The 24,576-nt window shown below is 40.8% G+C and overlaps 1 protein-coding gene and 1 long non-coding RNA gene across 4 annotated transcripts in view; one reads left to right on the top strand and one right to left on the bottom strand.

Annotated features, from left to right (window-relative positions):
• Nucleotides 1-24,576, top strand: part of LOC145443001 (uncharacterized) — a 297,994-nt gene that overhangs the window by 194,207 nt on the left and 79,211 nt on the right. The gene's annotated exons all lie outside the window — the stretch shown is intronic.
• On the bottom strand, nucleotides 6,117-22,597 carry LOC145442922 (uncharacterized). Of its 3 annotated transcripts, XM_080320970.1 has the most exons (3): nucleotides 19,185-22,597; nucleotides 17,442-17,597; nucleotides 6,117-6,678 (listed from the first exon to the last, which is right to left on the bottom strand). In XM_080320970.1, the coding sequence occupies exons 1-3, from the start codon at nucleotides 19,186-19,188 to the stop codon at nucleotides 6,413-6,415; spliced, it is 426 nt and encodes a 141-aa protein (XP_080177096.1). In that variant the 5' UTR covers nucleotides 19,189-22,597; the 3' UTR covers nucleotides 6,117-6,412. The 3 variants fall into 3 exon arrangements, with proteins under 3 accessions (XP_080177096.1, XP_080177095.1, XP_080177097.1); XM_080320969.1 differs by lacking the exon at nucleotides 19,185-22,597 and having other exon boundaries at nucleotides 17,442-19,176; XM_080320971.1 differs by lacking the exon at nucleotides 19,185-22,597 and having other exon boundaries at nucleotides 6,117-6,603; nucleotides 17,442-19,176.

The following is a 24,576-nucleotide window of genomic DNA, read 5'->3' as shown; positions in this document are numbered from 1 at the left end:
TGTGTCGCACACTATTTCACCGAGATTACAACCCTTTCACGGTTCACAACTTGATATATCAACTTCACAGGGTGGTTCGGATTCTCAGGTAGACTTGAATCGTGATCCGGATCTCGGAATATAGTAAAATCGGGGTATGTAGGATAATTACTCACTCACTACTCTATATGTTGGTGGTGGTCATACCCTGCAAACTTTTTTGCTGCGAACGTAGTGTTTCACCTTACATCAGTTGGTTCAATGTATGTATCGGGTTGTGAAAACTAGGGATGGTGTGAACGTGAGGTTCACGTTCGTGTTCTGTGTGTGAACCTCGGAAATTTAGAGGTTCGCGTTCACAACAGAACCTTGGTAGGTTCTGCACTGTGAACCTTTTTGGTAAATTGTAATTTGCACTTAATTATAAGATCTTTGGTTCAAGTTTATTGCATTTCAACTGTGGGTCACTCTATGCATGGCGCTGGCAGCATAAAAAATCAACACTAAACGAGCATGCACCATGACAACCACCATGACACCTTGCATTTTTGTTACCAAAAATTTCTCGAAATATCCAGCTTTCCGTTTGTGAATAATTAGTGACTCTCTGCCGTGAGCTTGACCCGCAATCACACAACATCACGAGCGATATACGTAGTCAGCGAATGATGCTTATTAAACCAATCAATGACATTGATATCGTTTTCTGATGTAAAAAATCGAGCGGGCGTATGGGGTCAATCTCGACTTCATATCTTTACTGTATCATTAAAACCAAATCCGTGCGATTAAGGTGCTGGCCACTGCTATATAACTTGTTGTTTATGGTATCGGTAGCGAGTATAGAAACCCGTTTTACACTCTGCTCAATATCAATGTAGCAATACTCAGATTCCGAACACATTGTCCGGTCTGGCTAAGACCATTAAGGCGTAAGCTTATATTTCCTGGTAAGTCTTCGTCGAAATTGTTGGCAAAACGACGAATGTATTGATTTTATGAGATTATTATATCCTTTGATAACCGCGGTTGATACATTTAGCGACGTTTAAAACGCCAATATGTACTTCAGCAATGCGACATTATGTGGCCCGAGTCTTCGCTAGGTATCCTGTACAATAATATAGGCTATCACTTCATTGAAAGATAGGGTTGGAATGAGCAATATGACGTCACGAGGTTCACGTTCGTGTTCACACAGAACCTTTCAAAAAGGTTCGCGTTCACACGAACCCGAACCTTTCAGAGGTTCACACCATCCCTAGTGAAAACTGTCGCTGTTTTGACTATGTGTCACAATCAATACCAAATACGAGAATTCGTTACTCGTCGAAACGCCGCAGTCAGACATCGTTAACAGCGATTCCGTGTATGGCAATCTTGAGTTCAATTGCGGTTTTGTGATGTTAACCAAGCGGCTGTGTTTCTGCGGTGTGAAGACTGAATTCGTGTTGTTTCCCCGCAAGAGTGCGATGTCTATTTCACACCTAGAGCAATTATAAAACACATCTTCGAAACTTTTGGTCTAGTTCATCCGCTTGCATTTCGAAACGGACCATCACGACAAGACTCTAACCCACCACATCCGTGGTTTCAGTTGATCATATCGAAGAATATCATGTCCATCCGTGTTACCACCCACAGATTTCGCCATCCTCACACGGTAGTGCTAAGACACAGACAAGACGCGGTGGTGGAAATATTGAAAATGAGAAAGCAGACCTTGGTGTCATTTGATTTGGATTTTACACCCGATGAACCCACCATTCGTACCGCGCATTGGGATGAGGATTCTATCATTGATGTCGAGGGAAAGGAGATGTACAGATTTGTTGGTGTCGTGAATATTCAACGAAAGTCTGGGTATATGGTTGTGCATGGTTCGCGTATTTGACTGTGGAGATATCGCTATACATAACGTGCTGTTCACCGTATCGATAGCACCAACGAATATCCGCGAAAGGGTTGTAATCTCGGTGAAATAGTGTGCGACACATTTTTCCACAAGTCGAATGCATGTCGGTTCATACTAAGACCATGTTACGGTCAAATATGTGTGTTTTTCTGTCTCCAAGTCAGCTACCCCTACATTGAATGCACAGAGTCGGTGCATGTATGAGACTTCAGAACATGATAAGTTAGTTAACAATATTTCGAATCATGGGTATGAATAATTTTTAGAAAACCTAAATATGCCGCATCCAAACTTCGTAAATTTTTTCGATTAGTTTTTTCGTTTCTATCTATTTTAAAAGACTCAGTGTGGAAGTTTCGAAACTTGCATGAATTGCAAGCTACATAATACAACTAGTTAACACGCGCTGATGTAACTTTCCTCATTTGTATGCATAGCCTACGCGAATTCACTGGATTGAACTTTACTGAATACTCCGCAATGTAAAATTAGTATACACCATACAAAATCCGGATTGTTTAAGTCTTTAGAGTAGCGGAATAGTGTAGTTTTCTAACTACTTTACAAATTCATACGGTTTTTCTTGATGCGTTCCAGGATAAATGCAATTTTTCATGCTTTTTTATTTTTATTTTTTCATTAAAATTGGAGCTACTGTATATTATTTATCGTCTATATTTAAATTCGGTGTGCTAATGCGTTGAGGTTGAAGCTAAAACATCCTATTTCATGCGACCAAGAAGTCTAGCACCGCGTAGCCGAATTTAGCATACCGAAAAATATCTACTTTACAAAATTTTCATTTCTTTATGTCCATTAGAGTCGCACCATCTATTTATTTCACGGATAACAAATTACTCCTGCTTTTATCAGAGGATATACTTTCCTAGGGTTTGCCTACTAACAGTACTTAGTTTAGATTAATGAAAAATATAGTGATTGAAAATAGATCACTGGATTATAGTTTACAGAAAACTCCACAATTCTATGTGACGTCCTTGCATGCCAACAACCATCGAACTATTCGCCACCTCATAAACACTTGAGTAGGCCTACATTTGATGCGTGTGGGGAACACCTAGGTAAATTTTCATATGCGTTTAGTTTCCAGCTCTGAAAGCAAGCTTGGTCTATGATCAATAGCAACTATTTCAACAAATATTACATACCTATTGATAGGTAGCTAAGGCACCATGTCGACCCAAAATTATACCTTTTGCCGTCCATACTTTTATAACCCTTGAAGGGTAAAATTTGCATTACACTAACTTGCAATTGTGAAGCGGCGTTTCACTGTCGGTTTAATCACCCTTATTCTAGTGACATGAAAAGGACTGAATCGTATGAATTGTGGTCACTACAAGAATCGAGCGAAAGCGCTGTTTCAGGCCGTCTTGCATCGGTCACGAATAGTTTTACTTTTCAACTAACTTGTTGTCTGTCGTTATATTCATTAGACTCGCTTTCATGCGGCTAATTTGTCCCTATCATTATAACGTCGGTGATCGCGTACCTGCGGCGAAGGTGTTCGTTTAATTATAGCAACGAGAACCGACTCCCTGCGGCTATTCCGTTGGCATTTTAGTGCCGAGTTAAATACCGTTATACTCGACATGCAAACATTATACAGGTAGCGGTTATACTGCGAGCTGATGAATTCGTCATCTATTCGCCTAGCGTAGTTGTTCATAATCCCGACCTTCCGCTCGTATCGTATATACTACAAGCCAGTGATCGCTACATCAAACAAAACGGTTCTAGTGAAAATAAGTCGTAAAATGTTGAGGCTGCAGAGACCGTAACTTGTATACATAAAATCAAGTTTAAAAATATGGACGGATGAGTTATCTCTGGCCAAGAGTAATATAACCGCCTATAGTTTGGTGGGGTATTGCTATAATGAATATCCAAACAATCGTTGCAGACTCTGAATGTTACCAAGGTCCTTAACACACACAAAAAAAAAAATCATACATCAGAAGCGTAGGGATTGATATTATCAAGTCGCAGCGCTCAAAATCGCAAAGGTATTCAATACATATTGCTAAATACACATGGAAAATCGGTATTGAAATTCACAAAGCATTGCAGTCGCCTAATTCCTCTGTGTTGACATCATAAACCGGGCATAGTCCGACGCAAATTATATTATGAGAGTGTTTACATTCTAAATAGCCTGAGGGGCGGGGGCACAATTTGATCCAACCTTACTACTGACTTAATGATATACAATTACGCTCTCTGTATTTTCGAAGTCATTATCCTCCACCAGTTCTACCGCTAACTCTGATCATGTGGGCGGAGAGAGGATCAAACTATATAGCAATATGGAAGAACCAATATTTTTGACAGAACACAACGCACAGCCACATACTCCTGAACCAGGTTCATGACCATATCTGATCTATAAGCAAGGCTTTGCTAGTGTGACGTCATATTGGCAGACAATATGCTCATAACTAATTTTGAAATCCACTAGTGGGCCCTAAAGAACGTCCGGAATTTGGGTCACAGAAATATGGTACGGCAGACACAGACATAGTATAGCACGTAACAGAATGAGTAGCCTAATCAAACAAAACAGAGACGACGCGATAAGAGAGCTAATTAAACATGTTATTAAGTAACAATAATTCGCCAGTAGTAATTACGGTCATAATGAAACATGTCGCGGGCCGCAAAATAACCGTCTGCAAGCCACAGGTTGAAAACGCATGCCGTACGCGAAGGTCTTCCAGGGGGTACGCGAGTAGATTCTGTTTTTATTCGACCTAAAGGACTTATTAGTTCAGTTTTTTTAACCTCGTGAATGAATTTCGTCGATAATATTAGTAGTTTCAGATATTTCTGTCAAATATTTATCCATTCTCCGTCAACGTGATCAGATGAACAGGTGTAGCTGATGGAGGGGGTGTCTTCGAAAAACCTGGGCACAAAATCAGTGATGTTGCACTTTGTTCCATGATGTTATATTTTTTGACCTCTCATTAGTATTGTCGGTATAGTAAAAACTTATTGGAATCACCCTAACGTACCAGAAATACCTTAATTTGTGAGACGCACGCCATTCTAACCTAATATTTCCTTATGGCGTAACTTATGTAGGTGGTACGCGAGCACTGCATAAAACCTCGAAATGGTACGTAGCTGGAAAAAGGTTGGGATCCACTGCCGTAGAAGGTAGATTCCACCAAAGCGTTTGTAAGTATCCGACGACCAGTGGTCGGGCGATCGGCCATGGCGAATGCAGTGACTAAATCATACCTCGTAATTCGAAAAGACAACATGGCTGGAACTACGACTTGACTCGTGAGTTGATTTGACTTGATTCGAGTTACCTCCGAAAATGGAGTGATTTACCATGACTCGAGTCACCCTAAAAATCGATTGACTTGACTTGACTCGAGTCAAAAATTGCAATGAATGGATTTAGTGAATATTTGTGGTGACTGCATATGCGTGATGCGACTTATCAGTAGAGCAGTAGTCTCCAGCCGGTAAGGAATTTCCCATTTGTGGAGAATTCAAGGGTTTCTGATGGGGAGCGCGCGAAGTTGCAAAACCAATACGTCACGACGTTACATCACTATTACGGTTACTAGTTAACTGCTCTGGATTGTGTGCGTCGCTAATTTTATGGCGTGTTGCTCACAAAATTTCATTTTGAATTCTTAATAACTAATATTGGGGCAACAAATACGTATAACGCGAACATCATGACGGGCAAATATAACTTTCGTAGTATTTAACAATTAAGTTACTGGAACTACAATTTCTATGTTGGGGCGAAAGGTTGTTTGTTTCTGACTGCTGTCAGACGTATGAGAGATATTTGGTCCACTCAAATAACCAAATAGCTGGTCCGTGACATCCACAACATCACTTTACGTATGGCTACCATATGTCGTTCTTTAGAAGTATCAGTCCTAAACACCTATATACACTAACTAAAGTATCCTTACGGTCTCAATCGATCATATGAATATCCTGACCCTCCATAATTGCAAATTAGGTTGTACTCAAATCTGTAAATTATACAAATATTACCTTACGGGTGAGGGTATACCCAGAGTAAAATAAAGAATTATAGGCTAGTGAAATTTTGTCGCTTTAAGCGAAAACAAGAATATTTAGTTGTATAAGTCTGTCATAAAATATCCTACGAATAATTACGTAGGATTAAAAAGACTATTGCTGGTATAAAATTACTGTACATACTGAATACGCTTGTCATGCTTTATTTGTAGCTTGAAAGATCATATTTATAATGTGACATAACTGATGATAACTTGCAAGAAAATATTGACAATTATATCATTAAAATCAAGCCGTCGTCGTACATAGTCGAGATCACCATTCACGAAGTCTGACTATGTAAAATGTAGCTTAACTAAGCAGTTACAATTTTCGGTAGAGAGTCTAAATATGTGACCTGTGGTTCAAGATCATTTTCGAGCAGCAAACCAATCACAACAGATCCACGAAATAGAGCGTAATAGGCATGTACTGTATACAGCTTCACGAGTTTCCGCAACGTCCGTCGTGAGACACACCGTCCGTGTCGGTCCAGATCATTTCAAATGCGTCGTTTTTCAAATATCCATCCGAGTCCACAATTACGCCTTCATTGTTTGCTACGTGTACATTAGCATCGCGAATGTTTGCGCCAATCCGTATGGTAACGTGAACGTGTCCTCCGTCGCCGCGCTCTGCGAACGAATAGTGTGAGCCAGGTCGGATAGTGACGAACCCAGGCTCGGTTTTGACGTATCTCCTGAGTTTACCTGTTTATGGAAAGTGATGTGGTTGTTCTCTGCGCATTGCATACCACTGGAAGTTCAGAAATGATTTGAAGATTACTAACCTTGCACCGAAAACCACCAAATCTGTAATTACAACCCTAGAAGTCACACCTCCCGATAGGTCCCCAAGTCAACCCGATATAGCTACTCAACTAAAACTAATTTTGATTGCGTTAGAGTTCGTTGGAAATATCATAACAAACGTTAGGCCTCCTACGTCCACATGACGAAATTTTGTAAACAATTAGGGCCGTCATGAAGAAGCCGCCAGATTATAGCCTCCTTTGTTACTAAACGGCCTGAAATTACCTCCCAGAATTTCGAGACCAGCAATAATCAGCGACTTTGGATGTCCAGCCCATGATATGAGACCTCCTTAATCACATATTATTTTCACGTCATTCCGTGACCACCTCTGTGACATTTGCGTGACGTACGCTTCAGGTGGACCCCTATGGAAATACCGCAGAATAGCTCACATTCAGCTCAAAATAAGTTTATCGTGAATAAAAATTGGAACTACCGGCGAGACTTTTTGTAATGTACTAACTTAAGACTTTATTCATGCGAACATAACAAAAGGTCCTGACGTGCAGGGCAACAGAAAACAAATGACTAAAGTCGTTTACTCGACGCAGTACAACACAATTCAGTAATTGTAATCAAGTAATAATAATGTCCAACCACGATAGACATCACTTTTTCAATATGAAAACGATTCTCGTTAGGCGAAAGCTATTGGAATCGCCCAAACTATAAGAACTTGATTCCTGAGACGCTTATGATTCCGCATTTGTATTCTTGATGGGGTGTATAATTTTCCTCTGCAATTCGCATTTGCACCGTGGGGATCAGATTGCAATGGCACAATTATTTTAAAATCGGATAACAAGATTCAATGAATGGCGCGAATCACGAAGAACTTTTTTAGGTTAAATTGAAATCACTCGAAAATTTGGGAGCCAATATGTCTTTTGACGGCCGCCGACACATGCTAATTGACGATCTCATGCAACAATATGTCTGCAGGTTGGCCACCCCAGGTTTAGCTGATAACACATACAACCAGGGCTGTGGAGTCGGGGTCGGTGGAGTCGGAGTTTGGCAAATTTTTACTTGATGGAGTCGGAGTCAGAGTTGGAATCGTGAAAACTGCAGTAGCTGGAGCCGGAGTTGGAGTCAAGGAAAAAATACTGACTGGAGTCGGAGTTTGTGAAAATGACCCTGACTTCAACTTCGACTCTGACTCCAACTTCGTTATCATGAAAACAATTGCTTTCAAATGTATCATTAAATTACTAATAATAACTATGATAGGATTTTTATATACCACCAATCACTGTTATTACTAACGATACAGATTAGGGGCGGCCTAACCGTGACGCACAGGCCAAATGTGGCCCGCCAGAATATTTTGTGTGGCCTGCGAGGTAATTTTCGAAATTGGATATAACATCAGATAAAAATTGCAAGGCTAACCAAAATTTGATTAGCCTGACCGCGAAATTTGATGATGACTAAAACATCAGTTTCGACGCATTGGCGTACTCAGGGCCCACCCACATTCATCGCATGATTTTCGTATATGACCGTAAAGTAGAACTCCGTAGCAGATTAATTTGACTTGAAATTTTTCTTAGCACTTCGCATGATTTATTGTCACATTTTATGCATTTAGTATTGGAACCCCTCCTGGAAATTATAAATACGCGTAATTTACAGAATTGAGTCCAACTATATACTCGCAATTAGGAAATAACGTGTCGTCCAACATGCGACTTCACTTATGCGACGCGAGATGGCAGTGTTGGGATCAAGTCACTATCTTCGAGTCACGAGTCATCTCGAGTCATAGCACATTTTGACTCGAGTCAAGTCAAGTCAATCGAATTTCAAAGGTGACTCGGGTCCAGTCAAGTCACTCGTTTTTTGGAGGGGACTCGAGTTAAGTCAAGTCAAATCAAATTGAATTTTCAAAGTATGAGTGATTATGCAAAGTCATTACGTTTTGCTAACTGGGTGAAGAACAGATTATTCGGCTATTTATCTTGAATCCAATTACAAATATAAAGTTACATATACATGCAAAAAGGTGTCGTATCGGTCACGCACACGTAGAGCTAATAAAATACGTGAGTAACTGTATAGCTACAGCTACAGTGTGTTGTTATCAGCCAATATAGAGGATCGAATACGAAGCCTCGAGAAATTAAACAAATTGATGTGGTACTATACGCTACCTATCTACACATCCGTGAGAATATAAACTCGCACACTATATTAATTCCATTCAAATCATACCAGGGTGTTGGTAAAGGTGATCACTGCGCGTGCGTGATGTAAGCCCTGAGCCGTCCAAGAAACAAAGATACATTGCTATTAGATCAGTGGTTCCCAAACTTTATGTATTCATTCCCCACTTCAGATTTATTCCGCGCCTTCATTCCCCACCAGGACCGTGAACATTAAATTATTATAATAAATTCATAATTCATAAATTCATATAATCCATGTTTGATTCGGTCAATATGATCGGGTTCGACCTACAATTTGCTATCAATTTTTTGTCCCCTTCTCACCTAATCAGATTTACCGGTAGAGCTGAGTGAGGTCTCTTGAAAAAGGTACGACCCCTAAATATGAATTGAACATCTTCGGGCAGAACCGTTGATATATTGACTTCGTTACATAATGCTATTTAGTGACCTCCTATATCTGATATGTCAAAAGATATGGAAATCGCCAAAAGTAAAAGGCACACACGATTTCAAATTTGTATTGCTTTACTGGCAAAAATTTTTTGCCTGCTGGGTGGCATTTGTCCTGTGGTGTTCAGATCTTCAGGACAGGAACATTCGGCGCCAGCCATTTAGCCGCCTATGGACAATTTAACATATATGTATATTGTATATATATCGAAGTTTTCGGTCAGCACAAGGGCATTCCTTCTCGGCCAAGCTCTTCTCGCTGCTGATCGTTCTGGCACACTTGTCGGAGTCGCATGTTACATGGCCTATAACTTGGTGCGTCGTGGCGCAGTAATGGCCGACGCCGAAGTCTCCATTTCTATAAATTCTACGAATTTTCGTGGGGGATGAGTACCCAATAACCAAGATATTTGGCATTATTAAATCACGCGCGCAGCGCAAAAAAAAAGCAATTCGAAAAAGTGACATAAATTTCGAAAAAAAATACTCCATAATTTATGTTATTTCATGAAATCAAATTAAGCCCCTTCGAGCTCTCCCCCCAATTTGGGGGTTTGGCGTGCGGCAGTTACGGTCCTGTTCTCCACTACCCAACACTTTTGTCATCACAGAGCAGCTATTTGCTGGTTTGACTACTCAAGACACACAACCACACCAGTACGCAAGACAATCGCCTGTAACTGCAACGTAAAACGTGTTGTGAACGGATCAATGGCGTAGCAGCATGCTGGCTCTCGCTTAAAATGCCGCCCCTACCTACGTAGACAGCAGCAAATTTCGACATATATTGATTTTCAAGCAATCTTGTCAATACAAATAATTACAAATAATTTGCCGCATCTCAGCCTCACCGTCTCAACGGCAATGAGGCCAAACATAATACAGACAAGAAATAGCGAAAGAATGTATTGTGCAAATAGCAATCAATAGCCGCCTCAAAACTTAACTTTTCGGGCTTTCACTGAAGCAAAATCAGCGATAATAACCTCAAATTCAAGTTTTTGAACTTATAGTCTCTTTCTATAGACAGAATGAATAGAGCTGATAGCCGATCATCATTCATGGTAGAACGTAAATAAGACTTAATCAGTTGGAGCTTTGAGAATCTCCTCTCTCAGCTTGCAATTGAAACACCAATGGTCAGATAAAGTTTCAGACACAAGCATAAATGTGGTTTCGAATCAAGTAGCTTTGCATTACCTAACCACTGCTCCATACCAGCCTCTTAAATCTGTAAATTTCCACAGCTAATTCCAAAAAGTCCACCTCGTCGTCATAGGTGCTTATGAAAGCGCTGGTGAATAAATTGTGACTTTCGCTTTGCAGCAGCGCGTGGGGATTAAAAAATTCAAACATATCATCCAGTGGTTCTCAACTTTTTTCACCTCGCGGACCGGTAAAATTTCAAAATATGACTGGCGGACCGGTGAACTTTCAAAATTGAATTAAGCCCAAATGTAAAGCATGCAGCCGTTTTTTGCAGTTATATGCTGCTAGAGAGTGACATTTGGATGGTTTTGATAGTGATTAATTATCTTCACGATGGCATCCATGTGATTTTATGGTAGTCTGTCTGCTGAGTCGATGTAAAATTGCCTCATCCATATAAACGTGCTACCGCCGAGAGTCGTTTACAGTCTTTCGTGCCGAAGGCCGTGGGTTTAACCCAGGGGTGGGCAAACTTTTGAGCTCGCGGGCCGCATTCAACATCTCAATCCGTTCGCGGGCCGCACTATATAAAATTGGAATTATAAACCAAAACGCAATATTAATTTTTAATTGATTATATAGTGAGGACATGGAGATAATATATGTGCTTATTTAAAACAAGCCAAACATTGCTTTGATGATATCGTACACACGTCAGAAACATATAGTGGCGAGATTTCATAGGCTGGCGGACCTCAATAACCAATTTTTCAGAACTATAGAGATGAAAGTCGGTTGGCCCGATTCTTAGAACAGGATTGAAATTTAAATCTGTGAGCAGCGATCTGCTCATAGATTTAATAATTCCACTTTTGGTGAAGTTCCAGGACACACCATGCTGACAGCATCATAACCATGTTATCTTCAAACACGCTTCTACTATATGTGTAGATAAAATATAAATACCCCAATTCTACGCATACAGACGACGAATCTACCTTAGACACGCCCGAATCGTTTTTTTATGAGCACAATACTGAAATAATTAAAATTTGAGTGGCCAATCTGAAATCCCACCCGTAATCTAAATTATGTCATTCTCGTTGCAGCTATCCCGCTGTGATATTAAGTATTTACCTTAGATCAGTGGTTCTCAAACTATTTACTCCCCCCCCCTTATGATCGTGAAATATTTCGATCCCCCTTATCGTCATATCACAAAACGCAACCAGGATGCTAGCAAACCTAACGGGTAGTTTGATGGCAGGGCAGGTTGCGACTGTGGATGAGAGATTTTTTAATATGTCATTCAGATTAAATACAGAGCAATAACTACGAATCGGATGTAAACCGCGCGGAGCGCGAAAATTTTTTACCGTTGGACACAGCTTCGCGCTCCTTTTAGATGATTTCACGCCCCCAAGGGGGCACGCCCACCAGTTTGAGAAACACTGTATGAGAATTATCAGAGTGAAATATACTAAGAAATAGTTAATCAAGTCCCTGCATTAATTTGATTTTTATTACGCATTTTATCAATATTTTTAAAACGTTTTTTCAGACTCTCGTGGGCCGCACAGAACGGTGTTGCGGGCCGCATGCGGCCCGCGGGCCGTAGTTTGCCCACCCCTGGTTTAACCGAACACGCCAACTCGAATAATATTCTTCTCTTTGACAAAATCGATACAAGAAGCGTTTCGGAGTCGAACCAAGCACCTTGTCGTGCTACCTTGCTCATTGCCCACTGCCACCGGACGTATAGGCTACTCTGGCAACTACGAATACAATGCGTGACGCAAGAAAACACCTTACAGTAACTGTATCGGCAATCCGTGCCGAAAAAGCACTTCGCCAGCCCACCTCCAAAAGCGTTGATCTTGTGCCCCACAGGTCGATAAAGCCACAGTTGTGAGGATGTTTTCACCTGTACTTGTGAGCACATTCATTCTACTCAGTGTAAGCAAAGAGTTTAAGTAGCTTAATCACGTCAATAGCGAAAATTTTCCACCATTCATGACTGAATCGGTTTTCTCGCTGCCGTATTTTTGGCACGCCTTTCGGAGTCCCATATTAGCCTAATCTTCATTACTATGTGTTGGTACGTCATGGCGTGGTAATGGCTGTTGCCCAAATGCCTAGTTCTATAAATCATGCGTATTTCTCGGAGACGGGCACCTAATATGCAAGACATTTAGTGACACTAAATCGCGCGAAGAGCGAAAAGAAATTGAAAAGTGTTGGAAAAAGTTTCAAATAAATACGCTATGATTTATGTTCATCATGGTCGTAATGACTCGAGTCAATTTGTGTATTGACTCAACTTGTACTCGAGTCATTGCACATGACTCGGACCAAGTAATATTACTCGAGACTGGGTCTACCAAGACAGGGATTTCATTGCAATTTCGAAGAATAGTAAAGTTATCACGCTGATATTATTTCGTCTATCAATACTTAAAAATGCTACCTGAAACTGTGACGAAAATGAGAATATTATGAATGAGAAGCATTCGATATCACCGAGTAGAGTTGTGAAAAGTGGGTCTCACATGACATTAACTCGAAACTGAAAAGTCCATACAATGACTCGGACTCGGACTCGAGTCAAAACACAATGACTCGGACTCGACAGTCTACTCAGTGACTTGAACTCGGACTTGACTCGGTGGTGAATTGAAAATGACTCGACTTGACTCGAATCAAAACTAAAAAAGTGAGAGTGACTTGTGACTCGGAACCTTATGATTTGGATACAACCCTGATGTTCATTTGCGAAATAATTTCGGGTTCTTTTCAAGCTCAGCCCTTCTCCAATTAGGCGGTTTGGGGTGCCCCGGTTACGGTCCTGCATAAAATGAATGAATCGAAGACGAATGCTCGCGCAAACCGCGCTGTTTAGCGATGAGTCAGCTCGTACCTGTTCTGTACTTGTCGCTCGCATGTCGTCAAATGACACGTCTTGAACTTTAAGTCAAATCGAACATGTTTCCAGCCCGAGTGTTACCTCAAGAAGTTCTGAATCAGTTTAAAATTTGATGTTTTATTTATTTGATCAATGGACAAGCCTTTTACATTGAATCTTGAATTCAAGGTATAAAATTGTAATTTACCTGGCGGACCGGCAGGAATGTCATCGCGGACCGGCGGTTGAGAACCACTGGTGTAGGCGATGCCGGTAAACCAGTTTGATCTTCAAGTTTAGTTGTCACACTTGAATACCCAGGCCTACAGGCCTACTGCTGAGCAAGCTAAAAGCAGCATAATTGGTCATGGTCAATGGTCATCCTATAGTTGGCCAGGCCCTCCGAGCGCTCAAATCAGTACTGATCTTAATCGAAAGCTATTGTTGACGTGATTCCGGAAATACAATTTAACTACTGGTCTGAAAATCGGTATTGTTCCGAATAATCGCTCGATATAATTTCCATTATCATGGTGAATTGGTCACTTGGTCAGTGTGTTGCGGCGCTCCGATTGTTAGGAGCAATCGGCCTTGACGGCTATTTTGGAGTGGTTCCATTGACATGCTAACATATTAATTCGTGTTTTCGGAATCAGTGCGACACTAGCTTTCGATTGAGACCAGTTTGATTAAATTTTAGCTCACGGGATGCCAGCTATAGGACTACCAATTACGCTGCTTTTAGCAGGCTTCGTACACTGTGCAGCCTCATTTTGCCGCCCCCTTGGAGCCTGTCGCCCCTGGCGCAGAGCCAGAACCGCCAAGTGCCTGCTACGCCACTGGAACGGATACCAGTATCGCTCAAAATTTCGCGAAAGCGTTATTTCGCGTCAAATTAGTCGTGCTGGATGCGTTTGTGACGCCATAATTGGCCATCCAGAGTTCAAAATGAGATTTTGTGAACAACACGCAATATAATGTTCGAAACATACCTTCCAGAGCAGCTAACTGGTAATGGTAATTGCGCATGTGTCTCCGTGAATATAAAGACTCTCCTGTGGATAAGTTTGAACAAATGCGTCTATTCCCCACCAGAAACCATTGATTTCCTTACCGTTTGGGAACCACTGTATTCGATTAATCTACTGCTACTACGAAAACGTATGCTATGATCGTTTCGTTTTGCGGTCAATTTATTGGTGGTGTCACAATGGAGAATCAGTTAAACGTACAATCAATGAATGACTCATGGCGGCTCTCACAAATGACACTGGCACATTGCAAACAACCCGAACATACATATGATAGGGTGAATAATTCGACACCGTTTACTTAATGACCTGAAATTGACTCGTAAATTTTGCTCCGAGTCACGAGTCAATCCACATTTCTGAAGTGCCGAGTCAAGTCAAGTCAAGTCATTTTTGCGAAGTGACTCGAGTCATGTCAAGTCATTCGAAAAAGTTGACTCGAGTCATGACTCGAGTCATCCCAACACTGCGAGATCGTCGGCGACGAAACATTTGCACAAAACGGCAGAGGCCTGTTCACCGAAACCGTCGACACTGCTATGTCTAAAACGCCAAATAATCTTGTCCTTGCCAATGAGCCCATTGCTATACAGAGACGACCCCAATATATACAAATAATATATTTATTGACCGAATTCATTCATAACCTCTGAAAAAATTTCGTGCCTCGCGCGACCAGGGCCTGACTGCAAAATGAACATTTGCACACGAAGTTTTCATGACATAATTGTTATCAATTTGAAAGCGTAGTCACGTTAGTCTTGTTTTCGATGTTATCTAACTCGGTTCGTTTCTATCGACGACTAAAAAAAGGTTATCAACATTCAAGTTGCCCGCGCAGTGGTTCGCAAATCTCATGTCGCCCTTTGGTCGAATAGGTTGGCCACCCCTGGCATAAATAGAATTGAACATTATTTGCAAATTACAATTCAGTTGCATAAAGGAAGAAAGAAGCAATATGTATCTTCGCGATGCAGTCCTTTGGAATTATACCATGATATTGTGACTGAGCAGATGTATCGTCTGGTTGTAAGATTGATGTATATATAACCAAATACTCCTTCTCACTTGACAAAATTAAACATATTTGTAGTGTAGCTTAGCTGCTTGGGTCGAACAAATGATTAAGAAAGACTGCAAGGTCTAGTCCTTGAATACTTGACTAAGTGCATGTAGACTTGACATATGCTAATTGACTACTTCCTAAATTTCGTTTATGACCAATGTCTATTAGTAGTAAGAGTGTGTGTGCTTGTAATCAGTATACAGTGTTTAATTGGAAAATTAGTAAGATGCATCTCTGTATTAGTTGCTGACACATACACAAGAGCAACAATTCGATTGTTTTATCTACATTTTAATTATACAGGATTGGATATATGTCATGGTTGAATGATTCATAGCTATTAGGTTATTAGAGAGCCCATGTTATCAAAACTAATAAAATATGAAAAAAAGGAAGAATATTTAGAAAGGCAATCTTTTATGCATATTGAATAATTCGAGCTGTGCCACAATGAAGCAATTCTTCTATATCTGCACAAGCAGCTTATTCTCCCCATAGCAGTGATTTTGCAGTTGCATAATATTTATCCGATCATCGATTCAAATTTACTACTCTAAAAGCCACTGTAAACGAAATAAACGACAGAGATCTGTGCCAGGTTTTAGATAGTTGATTTGGTTGAGGCGGATTTTTAGTTTACACTGATGATATGGTGTTAGAATACCATTGGACGAATTTTCCAGTTTCAGAATGTCATAGGTATCGGGATTTCATAAGTGCTTGGGAATTCGTCAATAATGGTCAAAACTTAAAGATTTAGCAGAATGTATGATAAAATTAAATACCGACCACGCTATGTACATACAAGACGACAGAAAACAGCATGCGTGTCTCTTACAAGCCGTGGAAGATTTCCGGCAAAGAGTTCAAAATTACGAAAAATCCACCCATCAATCTGATTGGTAATTGACTTTTGTCTAATTAATTAATTTCTTTGTTATGTTGTTTCGCTTCGCGATCCATTTCGCTGTTATGTTCTTACGTCTCATTGAATAAAAAGATATTTACAGGGTCTCTGGGCGATTGGATGGTGCATTTACAGTTTATATTGTTTTACATAGTAAATCTTTCAAAATGATGCTCAGTTTCAAGTAAGTTTGAGGATTTCCAAGGCAGTGTACAATATGAAAATTGTGTCCTGAACTCGGAAAATTATCTACAGTGAGGCTTTGCCTCACCGCAAACCACAACAGCTGCTTAAAATTTGACATATATGGCATTTTGATAGGCTAAGTAAAATCGCAGCACCAAAATGTTAGAGGAATCCCCCATTTCCGCAGATTTTCTTCCAGCTCAACTTGTACACAGATGCATGGGATGAAGTACAGAAAAATGTAGCTAGAATATGTTTTGTAGGCATAAAGAATGGGAAACGGTCTGAATGCCATGACTTTTTGAAAGTCGGCCAATTCTGAACAACCCTACTGCACATAATGGATTCCCATAGACTTTTCCAGTTCCGTTGAAAACTTGGTCACATTTGTGGGCCGCTTTTTCATGAGACTTTGAACTCAATGATAGTGACTTGTTCCTTGATGACTTAAGTGAAATTGCAATTCCGTTTGATGGTTATGATGTGGCCTGTGAACATGTTCAACCTTAGTTATTTTGAGGGAATATTTATAGCAAGTATCTCTTACTAAAAATCTCAACATTTGTTAGAAATCTGCTGGATAATCCCAACGTTTTTAATCTACTCAAAAATTCCTTCGCGGGCCACATGAAAGCGTCTGGCGATCCGGATCACCTATGTGAATGCCAATTTGGCATAGGCGAAGGTGTGAGACGCATCTAACGCAAGTATGAATCCGCATTCTCGACTATTGTTCTCAAATTTGACATACCATTTTACAGATGAAATTTTGCTTGATGCAACATGATGGGCTTACTTGCATTGTCTATTGCTCTTGAAGATCCATGCGAAGTGTTTGTGTTGATATTTATAATCTCTTCAAATATCTGGATTTTATCTTTCGTCACGCATGCTTGAATATCTTCGTGATACGCGTTCGCTACGCATGTCCGGAACTTGCTTGGATCTGACCCTGTGTTGATAAATCGAAGATGTAGAAATAACATCCTATATATTATTGCATCCTCATTTCTATCATTGATCCCTGGGGCTATTTTAGGAACGATATTTGAGTGGCAAATTTACCCACATGCTTTAATTTAGCAACAATGACGTAAGACGGTGTAGATTTTTCTACGACTTTTTACCACGGCCTTTGGAATTTTACCAGAAATATAGCATCTCCCCTTCATGGCAAATATGTAGTAGGCCCTAATAATATCGAGAGGTAAATCCATTCATTTAGAAGGAGACTATCACCAAACTATAATGCTTTTTGAAACCCCGCGGTCAAATGTGATAAACTACGGAATATATATTAAGTATTCGTGATTGAGAAAGTCGACAAAATATCATTAGTATTGAAAACCACACATATATTATTATCGAAGAATATAATTTACATGTCCAAGTTTTTGAAAATTAAAACCTACTCATGGCAAATCGAAACATGACACGGTTGTTGCTGAGCTATATACAACGGAGTTAGTCATTACGTCCGTACCTCGTCAGATTTCAAATAACTTCTACAATAGAGTAATACGACGGATTTCCACATGACGCTGAAATCGCACGTCTATGTTAAATGCCCGCTTCTGCCGTAAATGCATCTACTGAGCGCGGATGCATGTGACGAAATTTTACGTTTTCGAGGACTGACTACAGACATCGATAAAAACATGACGTATAATTAACATTCATCATTTGGCTGTGTGTTTGTACATATGACGCATGAGCGTTTTTGTATCATTGTATAAAATGTTTGCAACCTGCATTTCGTTTGTATCGTAGATGTTTGCACTGTGGTTGAACTTTTTATCATTCGGCATTTCGCATATTGTAGCATACATTATAAGCAATGTTCCCTCTAAGCTGCGTACGTGCGCAAATGCGCAGTGCTGGCACGATCTCAGCGCACAGAAAATCTAAGTTGCGCACAAAAAAATCCGACATGATGACCTTTTTTGAGTCGTTACGCACTGTTGTCCAGGGGTCTGCGCAATGAGTTGGTGAGTGTACGCAGACTCCTCAAAAATTAGAGGGAACATTGATTATAAGTCTGCCGATGTAGACGGGCTATCGTCTACTCCAGGTGTCGCCAACTCAAAATAGGTAGCGCGCCACTCTTCGAACTAGCCAGCCGCAAGATTTCAATGTCGACCACTCGACATCTTATTCCGCACCTGGTCAGGTCTTTGCAAAGGTGAAAGGCACTAAATCAATGTAACTTGATGTTGTCTTACAAGCGTGGTGGAAAACTGGTGGAAAACTGGTCCGATTTAGTCAGAGTGTATTCCGCACTACTATTATCCAAATTAGGCATGCTGACCGTTCGGTTACCATATCCGGTGCTCACTGCTCCATTGAATCGACATGTTGAATATTATATCCTTTGAGTGTACGATGAGAAGTATCATTTGTAAATGTGCATATCACGTGAGTCCAAATCAAAATAAATATAATTATCCACATTAAATTGTCCATTATAGATTTACAGAGCGCAAGAAATATTAGGAAAGTTCTGTTATCGACCCATATTATACGGAAGAAGTCTACTTACCCATCACGGCAAGGTGAGTTCTGCAGGCATCCTATATATACATTTGCTAAAACCAGACATCCGATTAAACAGCGGAGACAATATTGTATACGCAAGAGAGAGCTACGCTATAGTTAGTGATAGTTAGACTTCGTCTTGTCCCTAACATTAATATATTGGCTTCGTCAAATACGGCCGAGAAATGTCAAAGGACTGAATGGTTAACTCCGACCTTGAAACTGGCTATCCATTTGTCTGGTGCGATCCAGACAAATCACACGCCCCATCTGAGCAAGAGAGTTCTTACGCGTTTTCCCGGCGTATGGGGTTGTCACAGCTCAGTGGTCTGTAATCCGCGTCATGGGTTGGTCTAGCGCAGTGGTTCCCAACCATTTTCGACTAATCGCCTCCTTATCAAGCCCGACACAAATTTTCGCCATGCTGGTGACGTCATATTTTGTGTTACGATTGTTGATATACGCTGTTCTTTCGAATTCTCTACTAGTTGCTGACGATTACCCCTGACGAGTGTCAGCCGAAAATATTCGGGTTCATTTCAATATGAATATACTATTCAATTGTATATTGAAGTTCTGTACCTCAAAGAAGACGTCTACTTTCCTATTAGCTGACCTTTTATTAGTTAACTTTCGCGTCATATGCATAATACGCCTTCTTCACGTGCATTTTTTGCAGTGTTAATTAAATATAGGCCTACCGTAATTTTCCATGGATAATGCGCAACATTTTACCGATTTTTTGTCTTAAAGTCACACCTTTCTTCATGTTTATTGTCGTTCGCGCATCACAGTCTGTGTCCTGCCCAGTAATTCCTGTTTTCAATGTTGGGCGCTTCGAATTAGCGAGAAGCGTGTTGCCAATTAACGAGATTCTGAGCAGCACGCGATTTCCTGATGAGTTAGTTTGCTATTTGTACACGAACGAAATTAGATCATTGATTTCTGGAGCGTAATCCGCGCTAATTTGTTCATTGCTACACACGCATGCAATCCCGATCATTTACCGCGCCGACAACAAGCCTGAACAATTGCATCTACAACAGTGGTTCCCAACCTTTTTATCCTAATTCCCCACTACCGATTTATTCCGAGCCTTCATTCCCCACCAAAAATCTCTTTATCCATATCTACCCTTTAAAGTGCTACCTCCAATAAAATTTTGCTAGACTTTGCTTAGTAAATAGTAGGTGCTATTGGTGATTGTTATGATCCCCGGAATTGATCAGCACACAATAAATTCAACGCAGTGGTGAACTGATAACTGTAAACGCACCTCCGTAAATATATGCATCTACCCCGGCGCGCAGAAAATTACGAGGGGTTGGAAAATTTTCCATATGTTCAAACGTCACAAAATGTTGTGGGGTAGCATCAATTTACATACGTAAATGCCGAATAATACACGGGTCAGATAAACTTCCTGATGTTGACGAGCTCATGCATGGGATTATATATATATATAAGCCGCCATAAACTACACTTTCTCACAATACTAAAAGAACTTGAAATAACATAAATATGTAATTTCATTTGTATGCGCTATCAATTAGCGAGACCTCGATCTCCCTTGAATACATGTTCAGCAATATGGGCTCTTATTACAACGAATCATAATTTTTCTATCACTACGTTTCATGACTGATGATGGTGTACAAATGAATAAAAACATTTCTGGATATCGCGTGTCGCTATCCAGGCGATTCTCGCCAATTGAAGGCACATGATCATATGAATCGCTGAATTGCAAATGCGCTATAAAATATTCGGTCGGCATTTCAAAACGACATTTATTAGGGGAGAATATTACTGCAAAGAGCTTATCAAAAGTGAGTCTATTCCCCACCAGAAATCCCGAAATTCCCCACCAGTGGGTAATTCCCCACCGTTTGGGACCCACTGATCTACAACAACAGGCCAGATGCGCAAGATATAATCGCTGGCCTAAACCAGGGGTATGCGATTATTTTTCCCGCGGGTCAAATAAACAGCAGAGCATACGTTGGCGGACCGGACGGATCGAATGCAGCGAATTAAATTGTTAATATTGTCATCACGGTGACGGCCAATTAACATTATTCGCCGTCATAGCTCAACATTGGTGAACATATACATTAAACACTCTTTCTAACCCCCATGCACGTTTATCTATTAAATTAAGACATTAAAATTCACTTGGGATACTACAAAGCTCATCTTGGCCGTTGCCTATCGATTATAGTGTGCAGCTTGGTGAAATAGTCTTATTGCTGTTTGCGGAAACAAACAGTGCTTCCGAAATTTGCCCTCAGCCGAGTGTCAGTCTTCGTGTTTTTTGTTCTAACACCGACTTAATTATACTCCACAGCTACCTGTTCGCCACCGAAGGAACGGGCTCACCCCTGACTCTAGTAAAAAAATATTTAATGCTTCGAATCTTCTTGGAACTTCGGTCATCGGCCCTAACCTTTCTCTCTTTTTGACATGCTCCCCGGTTCATCATTTATGGCCTGGGTGATGATGACTGGCAATCACGAGTCCTGTTTTACGAATTAGAGATTTGGAAACGTATCACGTAACCATTTGAAGCACTGCACGTGTAAACGTGACAATGGCAATAAGGAAGGTTTGCACTATAAGCTATATGGAAGCAATGACTTCTTGTGACTATAATTGTTACACTTTGCTATATGGGAAGAGGCTTTTCCTAAAATCTACATACCATTTTCAGGGTGCGTACTATACATGGGGGCGTATTATACGTGGAAAATTACGGTATCTCAGAGGACTTTCTAACATTTTCGCCCCCCATCGCCCACCAGTTGCTCCTTTCGGTATATTCGCCCCTTTGTTTCTCAAAATAGCTCCATGGAGGGGGGGCGATATCGCCCAGGTTGGCAACCACTGGTCTAACACAAAAGTCGGATGGAATTATTGCTGCGACCAACGGTATCATGTTCTATTCATCGATCTACTAATTTTGCCTGCCTGCCTTCTTGCACAGAACTCATTTTCTCATGGTAAATTAACATAATTCTATCCGGGGGATCTCGTGAAACTCTAATATCGCCATCGTTACCTAACTTGATTCTGGATAACATATCCAGGATATCATCTAATTTTGTTCTGGATGAAGCGGTTCTAGACACTAGCATACAATTTGAACCAGGCTTTTTACATCTCATCAAAATGTTTCACATCGGTAGACGGGTCCACTTGCAAACAGAAGTATTTCTTTCGAAATACCAACGTACCAAATGCACTCTTCATGGACTATATGATCTACAGAATAATTGCTCTTCATTACAAAATATTCCCGCATGACTCCCACATGCTGATCCTCGCTATAATATCCAACTCGCATTCGCTCAAAATATCCGTCAACATTCCTACATAACGGCGTCTTATATCTTTACAAATTCTAAACGGCTACATGCTCCCCCAGCTGGATGATACCAAGATTGATCGTGATTCCAATCCCAAATAAAGCTTTTGTTTGAGTTTGGGCAGTTTGTACATACATGTTAAGTAAACATACTTCGATTGTCTCGTTGTGAGCTCCATGCCACGATAACTCAAACATAGCTCAAGCCATACTAATAATGTATTTGCTCATCAGGATTTCTTTGTGATTTCTTCGGCCTGTTCTTTTGCGCAATCGACCAAAGTTAGCTATTTCGTGAGTCAATATGGAGAAATAAATCGAAGGTGGCGTTTTGGGCACGAAAACATGCGACAGTGAGATAAATGGAGTGAAAAGTGCTAATCTTGAAAGCTTTTCTGTTCAGCTCATTGCGAGATCGGTGGATCTCGTCAGTAATCCGCGCTTTGACTAACGAGTTAGATCGGAATATTGAAGATATTGACTCCATATCGCGGATTAAATTCGCAGCCGCCGGATAGAGTCGGTGCTGTTACATCCACGTGTGATGCTAAACATGTTTTCCCTGCAATTCTCAAATGAATGAGACTCAAAGTAGGGCGGAGCATGGACCGGAGCCGGATTGGATATCCGGTCGGATTTTCTCACTTTTGACCGGAGCCGGATCAGTACTTTTTTCTGATACGGCCGTAGTCGGGACGGAGCCGGATCAGTATTCTTTACTAAGAATAGGACAGCCATACCATCTTCCACCTTCGAATCAATAGTTTAACACTTTAAGTCAGTGATTCCCAACCGCGGCCCCGATGGCCGCATGCGGCCCCCAGCTAGCCTTTCTGCGGCCCCCACAAAAATATTGAGAAATCGATTTATGAAGAAAAAAATTATATTTATAAAATACTCTTGCTTGGCATGGAGTCTGGAGTTTTCAATTGGGATTGGAGGAAAGTTGTGAGTAGACTGCTAAGATTACGTCACCGCTGTTTCAATGCAATGTGCCCTAACTTTCCAGTTGAACGAGCAGTACCTATAGATATAGGTATAGATATAGGTATTGACAGGACCGTAACTGACGCACCCCAAGTCCCCCAATTGGGGGGGGAACGAGCTCGAAGGGGGCCGAAAATTATTTAGTGAATTAGCATGAATTATAGAGTATTTTAGGAAATTTTATGCAACTTTTTCAAAAATTTTTCGTGCTGCGCGCAATTTCAAGTTTCCAAGTACCATCATTATTGGATACTCTTCCACCAAGATAAAATACGCAAGATTTATAGAAGTGGGCATATCGGCGTTGGCCATTACCGCGTCACGACGCACGAAGACATATAAAGTTTAAGGCCATATAACATGCGACTCCAAGAAGTGTGCCAGAACGATCGACAGCGAGAAAACCTTGGCTGAAACGGACTGCCCCTACGCTGACCGGAAACTTCGTTATGTATATACAAAATACATATAGGTATAATTGACCATAGGCGCCTAAATGACTGGCGCCGAATATTCCTGTCTTGGCAATCTGAACCTCACGAGACAAATTGGCTACCATCCCGCAGGGAAGAATTATACGCCAGTGAAGAACTACCAATTTGAAATCATATGTGCATCTTTTAGTTTAGTACGTTTGGGCGATTCTATATTTTTTGATATAGCAGACTGGAGGTCACGAAATAACATCATGTAACGAAGTCGTACCAACGGGTCCGCCCGTCCGAATATGTTTAATTATTATTTACGGGCCCTACAGTTTCCAAGACACCTCACTCAGCTCTACCGGTAAATCTAATTACGTGAGCAGAGAGGACAAGTAATTGATAGCAATATATATGCAATTCCTTATCTTATTGACCTATTTTATTTGGAATTATCGAAAATTTTCGCGCTCCACGCTGGCTCACTAAACGGTGATCCTGATTTCGTGGCAGAAGCGAACAACGGGAGGGGGGGTCGGTTTATCACCCTATGGGAGCTCAAGACCTAAGTGTTTTGAGGGGCCTGACGAAGTGCTGTTTCGTTCCTGCCAACGGGTATACGC

Source organism: Botryllus schlosseri, chromosome 7 (assembly GCF_051294905.1).
Source record: "Botryllus schlosseri isolate E-star chromosome 7, Bs_hap1, whole genome shotgun sequence".
Classification (NCBI taxonomy): Eukaryota; Metazoa; Chordata; class Ascidiacea; order Stolidobranchia; family Styelidae; genus Botryllus; species Botryllus schlosseri.
Note: the sequence above shows the minus strand (reverse complement) of the source record. Positions and strands in the feature narration are given on the sequence as shown.

What these genes read in the sequence shown, in the direction of transcription:
- LOC145442922 (XM_080320969.1), bottom strand. Translation starts at nt 17,631, where the DNA reads ATGTTATTTCTACATCTTCGATTTATCAACACAGGGTCAGATCCAAGC. An exon ending in AAGAGCAATAGACAATGCAA is followed by an intron (nt 6,679 to 17,441) that starts GTAAGCCCATCA and finishes TTCCATAAACAG; the next exon opens with GTAAACTCAGGAGATACGTC.